Source organism: Brassica oleracea, chromosome C7 (genome assembly GCF_000695525.1).
Source record: "Brassica oleracea var. oleracea cultivar TO1000 chromosome C7, BOL, whole genome shotgun sequence".
NCBI classification, from domain to species: domain Eukaryota; kingdom Viridiplantae; phylum Streptophyta; class Magnoliopsida; order Brassicales; family Brassicaceae; genus Brassica; species Brassica oleracea.
The window spans coordinates 26,833,555-26,847,407 of record NC_027754.1 but is presented as its reverse complement, the minus strand read 5'-3'; the positions used below and the strand labels follow the sequence as shown (position 1 = coordinate 26,847,407).

The 13,853-nt window shown below is 29.5% G+C and overlaps 2 protein-coding genes across 3 annotated transcripts; both read left to right on the top strand.

Moving 5' to 3' along the window:
- The first annotated feature begins 2,384 nt into the window (after window positions 1-2,384).
- LOC106305026 (probable polygalacturonase At3g15720) lies at window positions 2,385-5,375 on the top strand. 2 transcript variants are annotated; one of them, XM_013741405.1, is made up of 10 exons: window positions 2,385-2,466; window positions 2,575-2,694; window positions 3,519-3,656; window positions 3,756-3,899; window positions 4,004-4,033; window positions 4,121-4,328; window positions 4,428-4,509; window positions 4,624-4,732; window positions 4,864-4,977; window positions 5,073-5,374. In XM_013741405.1, exons 1-10 carry the CDS (start codon window positions 2,437-2,439, stop codon window positions 5,298-5,300), a joined length of 1,203 nt encoding a protein of 400 aa, XP_013596859.1. In that variant the 5' UTR covers window positions 2,385-2,436; the 3' UTR covers window positions 5,301-5,374. The 2 variants fall into 2 exon arrangements, with proteins under 2 accessions (XP_013596859.1, XP_013596860.1); XM_013741406.1 differs by lacking the exons at window positions 2,385-2,466; window positions 2,575-2,694 and adding an exon at window positions 2,773-2,790 and having other exon boundaries at window positions 5,073-5,375.
- A 5,015-nt stretch (window positions 5,376-10,390) lies between these two features.
- Window positions 10,391-12,682, top strand: LOC106301371 (uncharacterized protein At4g15970-like). Its single transcript, XM_013737752.1, has 4 exons — window positions 10,391-10,639; window positions 10,724-10,888; window positions 11,760-11,960; window positions 12,101-12,682. Exons 1-4 carry the CDS (start codon window positions 10,391-10,393, stop codon window positions 12,581-12,583), a joined length of 1,098 nt encoding a protein of 365 aa, XP_013593206.1. The 3' UTR covers window positions 12,584-12,682.
- Window positions 12,683-13,853: the final 1,171 nt, after the last annotated feature.

Genomic DNA, 13,853 nt, shown 5'->3' with positions numbered 1-13,853 from the left:
TTTATCACATTATTACATAATATATACCATTATTCTGGTTTATTAGATAAAATTGTTAGTTAGTGAATTATAAAATTATTGGTGGTCATACGGTGTAATTTTCCTTCTTTTGTTGACCATGCAATTAACACATAACATTTTTTGGTACTTTAGCTTTATTCTCACAGTATCTCAAATCGATTACCAATTTATTACTCATCCTTCCACTACTCTAGATCAACACACTTTATTTTAGAGTTTTTTTCTGGATTTGTGACCATAAAGGTATACTACACTTTGGTAAAATAGGTAGCTGAATCAATTCTTTTAATCTTTTCAACATATAACAAAACCGGAGATGTTATAGCAATTTCCTACATATTATAGGATGTAAGGTTTATCTAAAACCAGAGCCATTCGTTGTGGTCATGTGTTGTGAATAGAGCATGTATGTGAGAGAAAAATCCTTCATTCGTAAATTTAATGTGAATCAAGTAAGGTTTAGGAAACGGTGGGAAAAATTCTTTGAGAGTAGATCTCTAAGATAATTTGCACAAACTGGATTAATATTACTAACAATGAATACAAAAGAAAAAACAAAACACAAGAGAATACAATAGAGATAGAGTAATCTAGATCTAAAGTAGGTAAATCAAATGACGCTTCCTCAGTAATGATTTTGGCTTTGTTTATTATGCTGATCAGCTCGCTCCAACTACTCCGCGTATCTAGGGTGCATATGACGTGCCTTGTTCCGGAGATCTCTGTTTGTTATGAAACTGACGTTGAAGTGATCGGGTCTTTGATGTATATCTGTAGACTCGGAGCTCGCTATTTTGGGCTGCGAGGTAGCCTTTTTGGTCTAGAATAGCTGGACTTCGCCGATGGGCCGTGTCTTCATTTTCAGTTCAGTCTGTCGTGAGTGGACTTTTTCTCTACCAGATTATGTGATAAACGTAGCTCCAACAATGTACATCGAAAATACACGCAGAACTGTCCGTCGATCCGAATGCTACATGGAAAGCTAAACCATAGAACCGTTGTCCGTGAAATTGTTTATCAATCATATATGTTGTGGGTAATTGATCGTTATATGTAATAAAAATAAAAATAAATTATATGATAAGTAATTCACCATTTGATCAGAGAAAAAAAAACCATTTAACCTTTGCTTTTCAATGGATTGGGATCTTCAACCGTTATGGTTAAGATCTTCTTATGAATTATACTTTATTTTCTTTTGCATGCTAATTTTTTTTATTACTAAAAAATCAAAAAGATAATTTTTAATATTATTTTTCATAAACTTTACTTGAAAAATAACGTCAATATAAGAATAAAATGGGTTATCAAATAAGTGAATTTCATATCTTGAACTTATCTAAAATAATAATCTTTATTAAAATGTGTACAAATTATTAAAAAAATATGTATATTTTCGATGTCAGACTCTATTAAGTTACATATAAATAATGATCATGTTTAAAAAAAATATTAGGTGTTTGGTCCACACATACGAGCATATCCTTTTACAAATATTTATTAGTTTAAATCAAACCAATACGATAAGTTATTATTTAGTCTTCAAAAAAATTTAAATCAAACAATTAATTATTTATATTCAATAAAAAATTTCATTAAAAACACTCAAATATTAAAAATATTTTATAAAATATCTTTATTCAAATGTTTTTACTTGATTAATATTATATTATAAAATTTGTATATCTTAATTTTAAAAATTTATAATAGAAAAATATTATTTCAAGATAACAACACAATATAAATAATTATCTTATTTTTTAAATATGATATTATCATTTTAAAATTCGTTTTTAGTTATATAAGATATATTTATAAATTCATTAAGATAACAACACAATAATTATCTTATTTGTTTTTTTAAATGATATTATTTATATTAATTCATTTTAATTATATAATAAAAATATATAAAATATTATTAAAGGTAACAATGACATTAACCGGTCTAACTTTTAACGTGAAAACTTCGTTGCGAAAAATTATTTCGCAAATAATAGTATAGATCATAAGGTTAAAACAATCTGATTATAATATACACCCAAATCTAATTCTACTTTAGAATTTTTCAGTGCATTTTATTTTTTTTCTGTATGTATTTTCATCTCTGTTGCAACTTATATTCTTGATTGTTTCTATAGTATTTATTTCTTAAATCTTAGAATTAAGATTTTTGTCTAAATCTAATAATCTAACTGGATATACATCTAGTTGGATAAGTACATGTGTCCCCTATATGTATAAACTTGTTGAGTGTATTTTAGGTATAAAATCTGCGAATTTCAGAACAAAATATATGATTGTAAGTATATAAATGTGTCATAAACAGATACAGACACAATACCTTACATTCGATCATCTGACCACCATCTTTTTTGTTTGTTCTTTTAGCAAAAAAATCGTTTTCTTTTGTTAATGAAATCATCGTATCTTCGTCACAGAATGGTACATATAATGTTAAATATAGTTTCTCTTTATATAATATATATGTATTTTGTTTCTCTTTGACTTAATATGTTTATTTCAATCTTACCTTGCTTTTGGATATTGTAGGAAATCATAGTACGTGTTGTGTTCGTGTTGACGTTAGTCAATTTTGGATTTGTAAATGGTCAAATCTATGATGTCCTTAAATTTGGCGCCGAGGGAGATGGTACAACCGATGATTCAAAGGTATAATACTGCGAAACGTAATCTCGATTTTTCCATTAAAATATTATTTAGTTTTTTTTTTTTGATTCAACCGATGGTACAACCGATGATTCAAAGGTATAATATTATTTAGTTATTATTTAGTTTTTTAAGAAGAATTATTATAACGCGACTCTTTAGTTTGAGCTCTATCAAGAGAAGCTATAATCAAATTTCCAGCAAAAAAAAAAACAGAACCTATGAGCCTATAAAGTTTAGATTATGTTTATTTTTAAAAAACAAAAGTGATGACACTGAAATTTTGATATAATTTTCTTGCAGTAGAAATAATTTTGAATAACAATTCTATTCATTAAATGAAAGTGCTAAAGGATTGGCGATTCCCCAGCCATGATTGGCGCCATGTTTTTGTATAAGGGTTTTCTTGTATTCAAACTTTGTGTAGTCACCGAGAAAAAATAACCTAGTCATATGTTTACTATTCACTCCGTTTCTAAAAGATTCCTGTTTTAAAAAAAAAAATTGTTTCAAAAAAATACATTTTTCATATTTTCAATACATAAATTAAATGTAAATTGTAAACTTCAAAAAACATAATTGTATTTATTAAAATTCTATTGGTGAAAACTTGTGGTAAATTATTGATTATGGAAAACAATATATTGGTAACTAAAATTTGATATATTTTTTTAATAAGTGTGAAAATCCTAAAATACGGATCTTTTAAAAAATGATGTAGTATTTATTTTCTATTGTTGTTTGTTCCGACAACTAGATCATAATTGTGTTACAAACATTTAGTTATTTATCTACTAATTCGTAATAAATTTTTTTTTTGGAAAAAGGCTTTTGTAGAAGCATGGAAAGCTATGTGCAGTAGTGGTGGGAGTAATAAAACACTCCTTATTCCTTCAGATAATACCTTTTTACTACAACCTCTAGTGTTTCAAGGTCCTTGTAACTCTCCATCTGTACAAGTTCAGGTAACACTGAAAGACTAATATTTTTAAGATCCATTTAAAAACTTATTTATTGAAAAAAATTATGTGTTGATTAGAATGTATTTGTGATCAACTTTACAGTTGGACGGAAAGATTGTCGCCCCTCTTAACAAAGCAGCATGGTCAGACTTGAAGTCATACGAATGGGTCAGTTTTCATAAAATCATCGGCCTAACGGTCCTTGGTTCAGGAACAATCAATGGACGTGGTTCATCTTTCTGGGAGGTGAAATATTTTTTTATATATTAAAAGAAATTAAATTTGTTTAGCTGAATTTATAATCAGAAAATGTGGGTCTAATGTTTTTTTCTCATATTCATTAAATCCAGGCCAATATGCCAGCTTCTAAACGCCCTACTGTGAGTACATATAATTTCTCTATTAAATTGACTTCAAACTCTGCTACAAAAAGCTCATAGCGAAAGGTTTTATTTTTTTTATTGTAGCAATTGCATTTTAAAGGATGCAATAATCTTGAAATAAATGGAATAACCTCATTCGATAGCCCGAGAAATCATATCTCAATCCGCGATTGCAGACAAGTGAAAATCACGCAGATAAAAATTATTGCGCCTGGTGATAGTCCTAACACCGATGGAATTGATATTTCAACATCAACTGATGTAGAAATATATGACACTATAGTTGGAACTGGTACGTAGTTAGATATCTCTCCTTTTTGGAATCACTAAATTTCCAATTTCAAATGGTATAATATGGTTATTCGTATTTCAATATGTTAAAACATTGCAGGAGATGATTGTGTAGCTTTAAACAGTGGAAGTATAAATATCAACATCACAAGGATGCAATGTGGTCCTGGACATGGAATAAGGTATATCTTTGATTAGTTTTTTTTTTCCAACTTGTATGTGATTTTGTTAATGCCATCAAATATATCTTAACTTTTAGATTTTATAACAAATTTTGTTCTTTATGTTTATATTAGTGTGGGAAGTTTAGGAAGAGATGGAGAAGAATCTATAGTTGAGAACGTCCAAGTGACTAACTGTACTTTCAATGAGACGACCAATGGAGCGAGAATTAAGACATGGCCGGTAATAAATATTTACTTATATTTGTCTATATAAGAATTAAATGAAGTTTTATAATAATGGTACGATTTGTTTTATTTTTTTTTTTGTCAACAGATTTATTTTACTTATTTGTATTTAATTTTAATTTTTAGAATGGAAAAGGATATGCAAGGAATATAGTTTTCAAGGATATCACGCTCACTGAAACCCAAAATCCAATTATAATCGATCAACACTATATAGACAAGGGACATATCCACGTAGAGGTAAATTATTTTCTTTTTGTAAAATATAAAACTTCTAAGTAGAACTTAGGTTATTTTTATTTATTTATTATTTTTATGTATCTTTTACTTAATAGGAATCATCAGCAGTGGCGATAAGCAACGTGATATTCACAAATATACATGGAACGTCACAAAAAGATGAAATTATAAAGATAGATTGCAGCGATGTCACATCTTGCAAAGATATCGTTCTAGATAGAATTGATATTACTACGTTCGATGGAAATAAGCCACTAATTGAATGCAGTAATGCGTATGGAAAGTCGACGAATGCTTATGATGGTTGCTTGAAGGCACAGTAATATATCTTTATATATCAAATTAATTTAATTTATAAGTTGGGAATAATATATCAGCTGAATGTAATATTATATTATCATTTATCAACTATTATGTATTCATGATTGAATAAAATTGTTTTGTGGAAATAACTCACAAACATGACCGTGAGATTTTTTTTTTTTTGACAACAAGAAATTCACAAACTCATCATATTGACTCTGTGAGAAATTTTTTTCATAGTTCGAAGAAAAAGCACATCAGTTCTCCAGAGGTTTACTAATGATGGGATTAAATGGTTTTGGTTAACAAAAATTAGGTTTTCTCTTTTAAAAAATTAAAAAGTTCGAAAATTTCATAAAATATTTTCTAAAGTTTTATATAAAATAAGCAATAATCATGACACTGAAGAAAAGATGAAAATTATAAATAATAATATATTCAAATTTAAAATTTAAAATTCGTTATATTTATTTACATATTTATATTAAGATTATATTTCATAAACACTTTCTATTCTTAAATGTTCACATATACTGGGAACTTATATGAAAAATCAAATAATGAATTTTTCCTTTTGTTGGTCTAAAATCTAATTGTGGATTTTAAAAATAAAATAGATATATATATATAAAAAACAATAATAACCATTTAATTTTACTGAAAATTTATTTTATATAATTCAGGATTCATAAATTATCAAATCATCGACAGTAAAATTAATGCACTTGAAATGTGACTCAGATATAACTATGTAAGTATTTTGAATAAATTAATTAGGGGTGTCAAAATGAGTTAACTTAGTCAACTCAGCTCAGCTCATGGTGAGCTCTGGTCTTTCATAAGCTAGCTCAGCTCAGCTCATTTATTATATAAGCTTCAGTATACAAACTTGAACTCAGATATCTAGATCATGAGTTAAATGAGAGATCAGACATAAAAAATAATAATTAAAAATAATAATTAAAAAATAGAAATGGATTTTTTTTATAATATAATTTTAAATTTAAAAGTACAAAGTGTTAATATTTAAATACTGAATAAAACCAAAACCTAATAATATATTAAATCAAAGCTAAATCAGTGATCCAAAAATATATTTTACATAAAAGTCTTGTGATGATTCATATTCAAACTCTTTATCTATTCAAATCGTAAAGATATGTATTCCGCATGAAAGTCTTAGGAATATTTAGTTTTATATTTTAGTTCTAAAGATATATGATATGAGGATTTATATCTATATTCTTTTACATTTTAGTATATATTTATTACTTTTTGTTTTTATATTTTAATTTTATAAGATAAATATGATTAGTATAGAATTATTTTTTTTACATAAAAAAAATAGAAGTCATCCATATATATATACATATAAAGTATAAAACGACCAATGTCATGAGTTAGCTCATGTTCATTAAAGATCGTTCATATAACTCGTGATCTAGTTTAAGGTCGATCATTAAACTCATTTATTAAATGAGCCTAAAAAATAGAGATCATGTTCATGAAAAATTGAACTGAACCAGCTCATGAGCTGTACGCACAAGGCGGAGTAACGGAATACATACGATGATTCGAGCAGTCAGCTAGTGAGAAGCAGCTGCGTTTACGGTGGATGTTTGATGATCAGAGAAAACACACCGGATCATAATCTCTGGGGAGATATTTTGCCGATTGAGTTGCCATTGCATGAGTTTGTTTTATGGATTTCCTTGAATGAGCATGAAGGAAAGAGTCAGAAGAGGTATTTATATAGGAGGGACATAGGAAGTTAGAACGATCAAATCAATGAGGATTAAAGGAATGACGAAGAAGAAAATTGATTGAAGGACCTGGATGGACTTAACTACAAAGTAACGGTGAGACACAAAGACGATAAGGTTTTTAGTTTTTGGGAAGACGACGACGAAGTGAACTTAGAAGAAGTCAATTAGCGAGTTTGGTCTGATATTTTGTTTGGGCTTAGAGATGACTTTGTCTGTGAATTGGCCACATGAAATACATTACAGCCCAATACACTTAGCCCGATTCAGTGACAAATGACAAGGCAGATTTGAAAGGAGTCGTGCATTCTCATTGGTTAATTTTTTTTAATTCTCTGTTAAGTATATCCAACTTTTAGTATTGTAATATAAGTTATTACTATCATAAAAACATTTGTTTCGCTATAAACTCCTGTTCGAGAACGCGCTAGGTGCTAGTCGGGTGGTCGGGTTGGGCCTAGCGCCTAAAGAGAAAATCAGGGATTAATCGGAAATTATGCGGGCGGAATTTTTAGATTGTTTACTATGTTATAAAACATGTTAATCTTTAATTGTGTATAACATTAATACATTTTCATGTTTAAGATTGTATAAAACACACAAATAGAATATATAAACTTAATATAGTATAATTTTCATCAAAATTATGAATATAAATGACATTTATAAAATTTTAGATCAAATAAAAAAAAATAGATTAGGCGGCAGTCTAGGCGATTTGACGGTCATTTAGACGGTTTAGGCGGAAAAAATCAGATATCCGATTTTTTAAATCGATTTGGTATAAATGGAGACGGAAGAGTGACGCTAGCCGATTTTAGAACATGGCTATAGACTAGAACTGGGAATTTGGGTCATTACCCGTGGGTCCCGGCCCGTTTGACCCGCCGCGGGGCGGGTGCGGGTCAACCAAATTTGAGTCGCGGGTACCCGCTGATCCGCAAAATAAAATAAAATATTATTTTTTCTAATTTTTTTAAAATAAATAAAAATAAAAATATGTAAAAATATATATAAATTAATGAAAATTATATAATTTAAATTATAAATGTATATTTTTTATCATAAAAAGTAATTAATTTATAATAAAAATAATTATTTATTAAATTTAATATTATCCGCGGGCCCCGCGGATTACCCGCAATCTTAGCGGGGCGGGTGCGGGGTTACAATTTTTCTTTTGCGAGTTTTGCGGATCGAAATTTTGAATTTAAAAAATAGAGTCGATCCGCGGGTTAGCGGATCATGCGGAGCGGGGTGGGTCGACCCGCGAACCCAGCTCTACTATAGACACATAAATAGTTTACAAAAGTTTATATCATGACAAGTTAAAAGAAAAAAAGTAAATAAACGTGTGGAAAGGTCCTACCATGACAAGTTGACAACCACACACATTTTTTTAAACAATATTACTTATACTAATACAAAACACCCACGCGTTTACACTCTACTGGACAATCAGTCTACAGATTTTGGTCAAAGTATTGTATAGTCTTCTATATTATTTAGTTATTATAATAATCAAGCCGACTTTATGAGCTTTCTGGCGACAAAAATCTAGGAAAAAAATTAAAATTTCATGAACACATTAAATCAACATTTTCGTTGATCGTTGGTTATGACTTATAACCAGAGCCCAAAAAAAAGTTAGGTATTGATTGTTTGTAGACTTTGGATGAAGTTTGTTTTGGTTTATCAGCCTAAAATAAAAAAAAAATTTGGTTTATCAGCCTAAAATAAAAAAAAATCAGAGTTTTCTTGAACGAAATCCAAACATCAGAATATGTAAGTTTTTCTATCAAAATTTCTGTAAGTTTTTCTTTTGAAAAAAAAAAGAAGTCTGTAAGTTGGCAATTTTTCTTCTTACAAACGCTACTTTTTTCATCAACCATTGGCCGACAAAAAAAATTCAACCATTGGATTAACTAAATGTTATTTTATAGTGTGGCAAAATGCTCATACAAACTTATACACAAAACCCTTATTTTGGTGATTGTGTGAAACATTTGTATTTCTATGAAATCAAATATATGTATATTTTTTTGTCAATGATTTTTTCTTTTATTTTTTAAGTCATTACTTTCTCTAAAATACAGTTTAAAAATATGTTTTTTTTGTAAAATGTAGTTTAATAAATTTTAAACACAAAAAAGATTTTTAAGATAATATATTAAAATCCAAATACCAAAAAAGAATTGCATTTGAAAACTAAAATCTACATAAAAATCAAAAACCACAAATTTAGAAACAAGAAACTAAAAGTCGACAACTAAAATCCAAAAATATGCATTATTGTACTACTTGTATTTATATGAAAAGAAATTTCTTAAGATATTTTTTTTGTATTTAAAAAAAAAAGTGTTTCAAAAAAAGAAAGGATAATTTGTTTAGTTTTTTCACCAAAAGACCTCCCAAAAAGAAAAATGACCAAAAAGGATTTGGCTACATTGTAAATAGACATTTATATACATATGATTAACTAATCTATATTTAGAGTTTAGAGTTGAGGGGTAAAATTTTGGGGGTGAGATTAAGATTTAAAAAAAAAATATTAGAAATTTGAAAATAAAAATTTTAACAATAGTTTCAAAAACATTTTCTAATTTTAAAATTTTGAAAAATTGAAAAAAGAAAATTCTAAAAAATTAATTTAAAAATATATAATTCTAAAAACTATAAACAAATTTTATTATTTATTTAAATAATTATTTATATTTATAAAGCAATGGCAGAAGGGTTGTTTGCCTCTTTGATGAAACCTCTTTTAGTCTTTTTTTTATAGCTCTTTTGTTGAAAAAAAATTAAAAATTAGTATTTGAGAGAATCACATTTATATCAAGGGCAATTCCTTAATAGAAAACTTTAAGTTTTTGTTACAAAAAAAGCTTATGACGAGTAAAATGACCAAAAACATTTCATCAAAGAGATCAAAGACTTTTCTAACCATCGATTTATAGATATATAAATATAAATAACTATTTAAATAAATAACAAAAAGAACTTTTTTATAGTTTCAAATTATATATTTTCAAATTTGAACTATTTATAAGAAATTTGTTTTTAAAAATTCAGAAAAACTATTGTAAAGAATTTTTCATATATCAATCTCAATATAAAAAAAACTCAATAATAATTCACAATAAAATACAATACACGATTCGACCACTTGTATTTGTTTTTTCTGGAATTAGTCCATCTTAACTAGAAGTAAAAATTAATAAACAAAACAATAAAATAATAATGAGCATTGCTGTTACAGAAATGCCAATCATGACTTTTTGGCTTGCTCGTACGTTATATAAGAATTGACAAAACCGAAGACCAAGAAGAAGAAAGAAAATTAAACAATGAGTTCTTCATCTTCTTCTTCTTCTTCTTGGTCTCGCAGTAAATTTCTTGATTCAGTATTTATGATCGGACAAAAGGAAGTAACAAGAATCTTGATTCTGTTTCTTGGTTTGACTGCTTCATGTCTTGTTTTATACAAAACAGCTTATCCTCTGCAACGACTTAATGTCAACAATCTCAGTTCTCTTTACGCTTCTCCATCTTCACCATTGCCAAATATCAACTCATCAGAGATTTCTCAAGAAACAGTGAATTCTTATACAAAACTCTGTTTCATCTGATCTTTAGGGTTTGAAACCTTAGTTTTTGGTCTAATTTGTTGTTTGCTTCAGGCTAAACCAAAGATCAGTTTCAAGGAGATTTTGGAGAATGCTACGACGAAGAACAATACAGTGATTATAACGACACTGAATCAAGCTTGGGCAGAACCAAACTCTTTGTTCGATCTCTTCTTAGAGAGTTTTCGTATCGTACAAGGAACACAACAACTGTTGAAACTGATGGGACCGTATTATATAAATTACGGAGAGCTGAATATTGTAAAGAATAAAATTGATAAAAGTATACCAAAGATTAAGAAAAGGATGATACAACTGCAGAGGCGAGATATTATCTCTTTCCTTAACTCAAAATACGTCCCGTAGTGCGACGGTTTGATAACGTAATGAGTCCCAAGATACAACTGCAAAAATCTTCTGATTTGCGTCACTCTATCAGAAGCCTGGCGAAACTAGTTTTGTGTATACTCTCAGACTTAAGGAAAATATCAAAGAGAAAGATGAGAAAATAATAAATAATTGTCTCGGGTGTGTTACTTTCTACACAAGTGCTCTCCTTTTATAATCAAAAGGAAGTGCACGTTATGCAATCTAAGGAGTCAGCCAACGTACGAATCAATTGTAGTAATGGCATTGATTTCCAAGATTCTTGTAAGTTAGCTTTGCAAAGTAATGTCTTGATTTTGACCAATTCAACAACCTTTATTATACTTTGCTTGGGTTTATAATTTTATATATAAATATACAAATTATCATGAATAAGAATAACTAAATAAGTTGATTGACATAATGTCCAATTAACAAATTTAAATTCAAATTCCAACCCATATATCCAAAGTGATCTAATTTGCTAAATATTTTATATTTAACCAAATTTAAAACTTTATAAGTTTTGCAAGTCACTCACTTTGGACCTCCATTTTTCATTCAACACAACTCTGATTTTGACAACCAAATACACTAACTCATAGTGTTCACGGTGACGATTGCATCATGCCCAAGTTCCGGTTCTTCCGACAGACGTCTCCGTCGAAAAACCCATCGGAAAATTGGTCCACACCACTTTGTCAAAAACGAGTTCCAACAGAAACATGTAGTAGTGGTTTGCTTGGATCGCAAGGCGTTTGAACGATGCTCACAACTTCATACTAACTGTTACCAAATTGAAACCTCAGAAACTGATTTCTCCGGAGAGAAAGTTTACAACACTCCTGATTATCTCAAGATGATGTGGCGCAGAATCGAGCTTCTTACACAAGTTCTCGAGATGGGCTTTAACTTCATATTCACGGTATTAATCTATGGTTTTAACTCTTTATTCCTCTGTAATCTTTTATTTTTATGAGTAGGAGGTTTCGGATCCATAGGACAGTAAATAATTATTTAACTGGACTTGATTTAATGGTTTGATTTGTTTATGTAAATTTATAGGACGCAGATATAATGTGGCTTCGAGATCCATTTCCCCGGCTATATCCAGATGGAGATTTTCAAATGGCATGTGATAGATTCTTTGGAGATCCTTTCGATTCAAACAATTGGGTCAATGGTGGCTTCACATACGTGAGATCAAGCAATAGAAGCGTTGAGTTTTACAAATTCTGGCACAAATCTCGTCTAGACTATCCAGAGTTACACGACCAAGATGTGTTCAATAGAATCAAGCACAAGCCTTTTATCACTGAGATTGGGATTCAAATGAGATTCTTTGATACCGTTTACTTTGGTGGGTTTTGTCAAACGAGTAGAGACATCAACTTGGTTTGCACGATGCATGCAAATTGTTGCATCGGATTAGAGAAGAAGCTTCATGATCTGAATATTGTTCTTGATGATTGGAGAAAGTATCTGTCTTTGTCGGAACATGTGCAGAACACGACTTGGAGTGCTCCTATGAAGTGTTTGGAGGATTAAGGATATTTTTAATATAGATTTGGATGAAAAGTGTATTAGGAATGAAGTGTCTTTAAGGACTCTAATCTAATCACATTGGTTTTCTTTCTGATTTTAGTTCTCTGAAACTTCATAAATGCTAAATTTTTTTGAGTCGCAATTCATAAAAGTTAAATTGTTTTTGGTAGCAATTCAATTTTATATAATGTAAATTTATGAGAATTAAAGAGAGTTTATGAGAATTATTTGAGAGATTTTGGTGAAGAACTAAGGGTATGAATGATGACCAAGGAACGACAATGAATAATGCATTCCCTAACATTCCTAAAAATATTCACCATTCACAAGGAATAAATTTTTCTTCTCATTCCCTACCATTCCTTTTTTTTGTAGAGAAATAAAGAACAAAGTTATTCATTGTTAAATATGGGATGGAACAACCATTCCTTTTCATTCCTGCAATTTTATTCCTCTACGTTTCTTTCCTATTCGTTCATGTTGTTTCCAGAATGGTCACCAGTCGGACCCTAAAAGAGATATGTGAGGGAATCCAAGAGAGAGATAAAAATATTTGAGGAACATTTTTCCTTAGATTGATTTAGTGTATACAATAGTTACATAAATAGATCTAGCAACGAGAATAAGACAATGAGAATGAATAAATTAATGAAGACCAGATCAGAGGAAGTCATTTTCGGATAGTGACAACTCTCTTCTCTCTTCCTTCCTTAGCATATCATGTGACTTTGGCTTGTTTCCACACTCCAACAGCTCTATCCAGTTGCCTCCACCTGTTTAAATTCGTCCAAGACTTTAGGCAAGATATTTAAATCAGTCTCTCACATTTCATTGCTTCAGTTTTCCTGTCCATGATTTTCTGTCCATGATTTCAACAGCTCCAACAGCTCTATCCGGTTGCCTCCACTTGTTTAAAATCGTCCAAGACTTCAGGCAAGATATTTAAATCAGTCTCTCACATTTCATTGCTTCAGTTTTCCTGTCCATGATTTTCTGTCCATGATTTCCTGTCCATGATTTCATCCATGATTTCATCCATGATTTCCTGTCCATGATCTCCTGTCCATGATCAATCAGGTTCTTCATGTCTTTGCTCTTGCTCTTTATTCTTTTCATGTCAACACTCCCCCTCAAGCTTGACCATAGGGACTTGGTCAAGCTTGGAAACCATGAAGCATTCTCTCATTAAAACATTTACTTGGAAAAACCACTTAGGATAAAAAACCAAGCAAAGGAAAAAGAGTAGAACACTTCATGGCAAGAGGATCAGTGA

Bases quoted from the DNA above. Each gene is read 5' to 3' on its own strand.
- LOC106305026 (XM_013741405.1), top strand. From the start codon at position 2,437: ATGAAATCATCGTATCTTCGTCACAGAATG. The intron at 2,467-2,574 runs GTACATATAATG...TGGATATTGTAG, and splicing joins CGTATCTTCGTCACAGAATG to GAAATCATAGTACGTGTTGT. The intron at 3,900-4,003 runs GTGAAATATTTT...CATTAAATCCAG, and splicing joins GTGGTTCATCTTTCTGGGAG to GCCAATATGCCAGCTTCTAA.
- LOC106301371 (XM_013737752.1), top strand. From the start codon at position 10,391: ATGAGTTCTTCATCTTCTTCTTCTTCTTCTTGGTCTCGCAGTAAATTT. The intron at 10,640-10,723 runs GTGAATTCTTAT...TGTTTGCTTCAG, and splicing joins CAGAGATTTCTCAAGAAACA to GCTAAACCAAAGATCAGTTT. The intron at 11,961-12,100 runs GTATTAATCTAT...GTAAATTTATAG, and splicing joins GCTTTAACTTCATATTCACG to GACGCAGATATAATGTGGCT.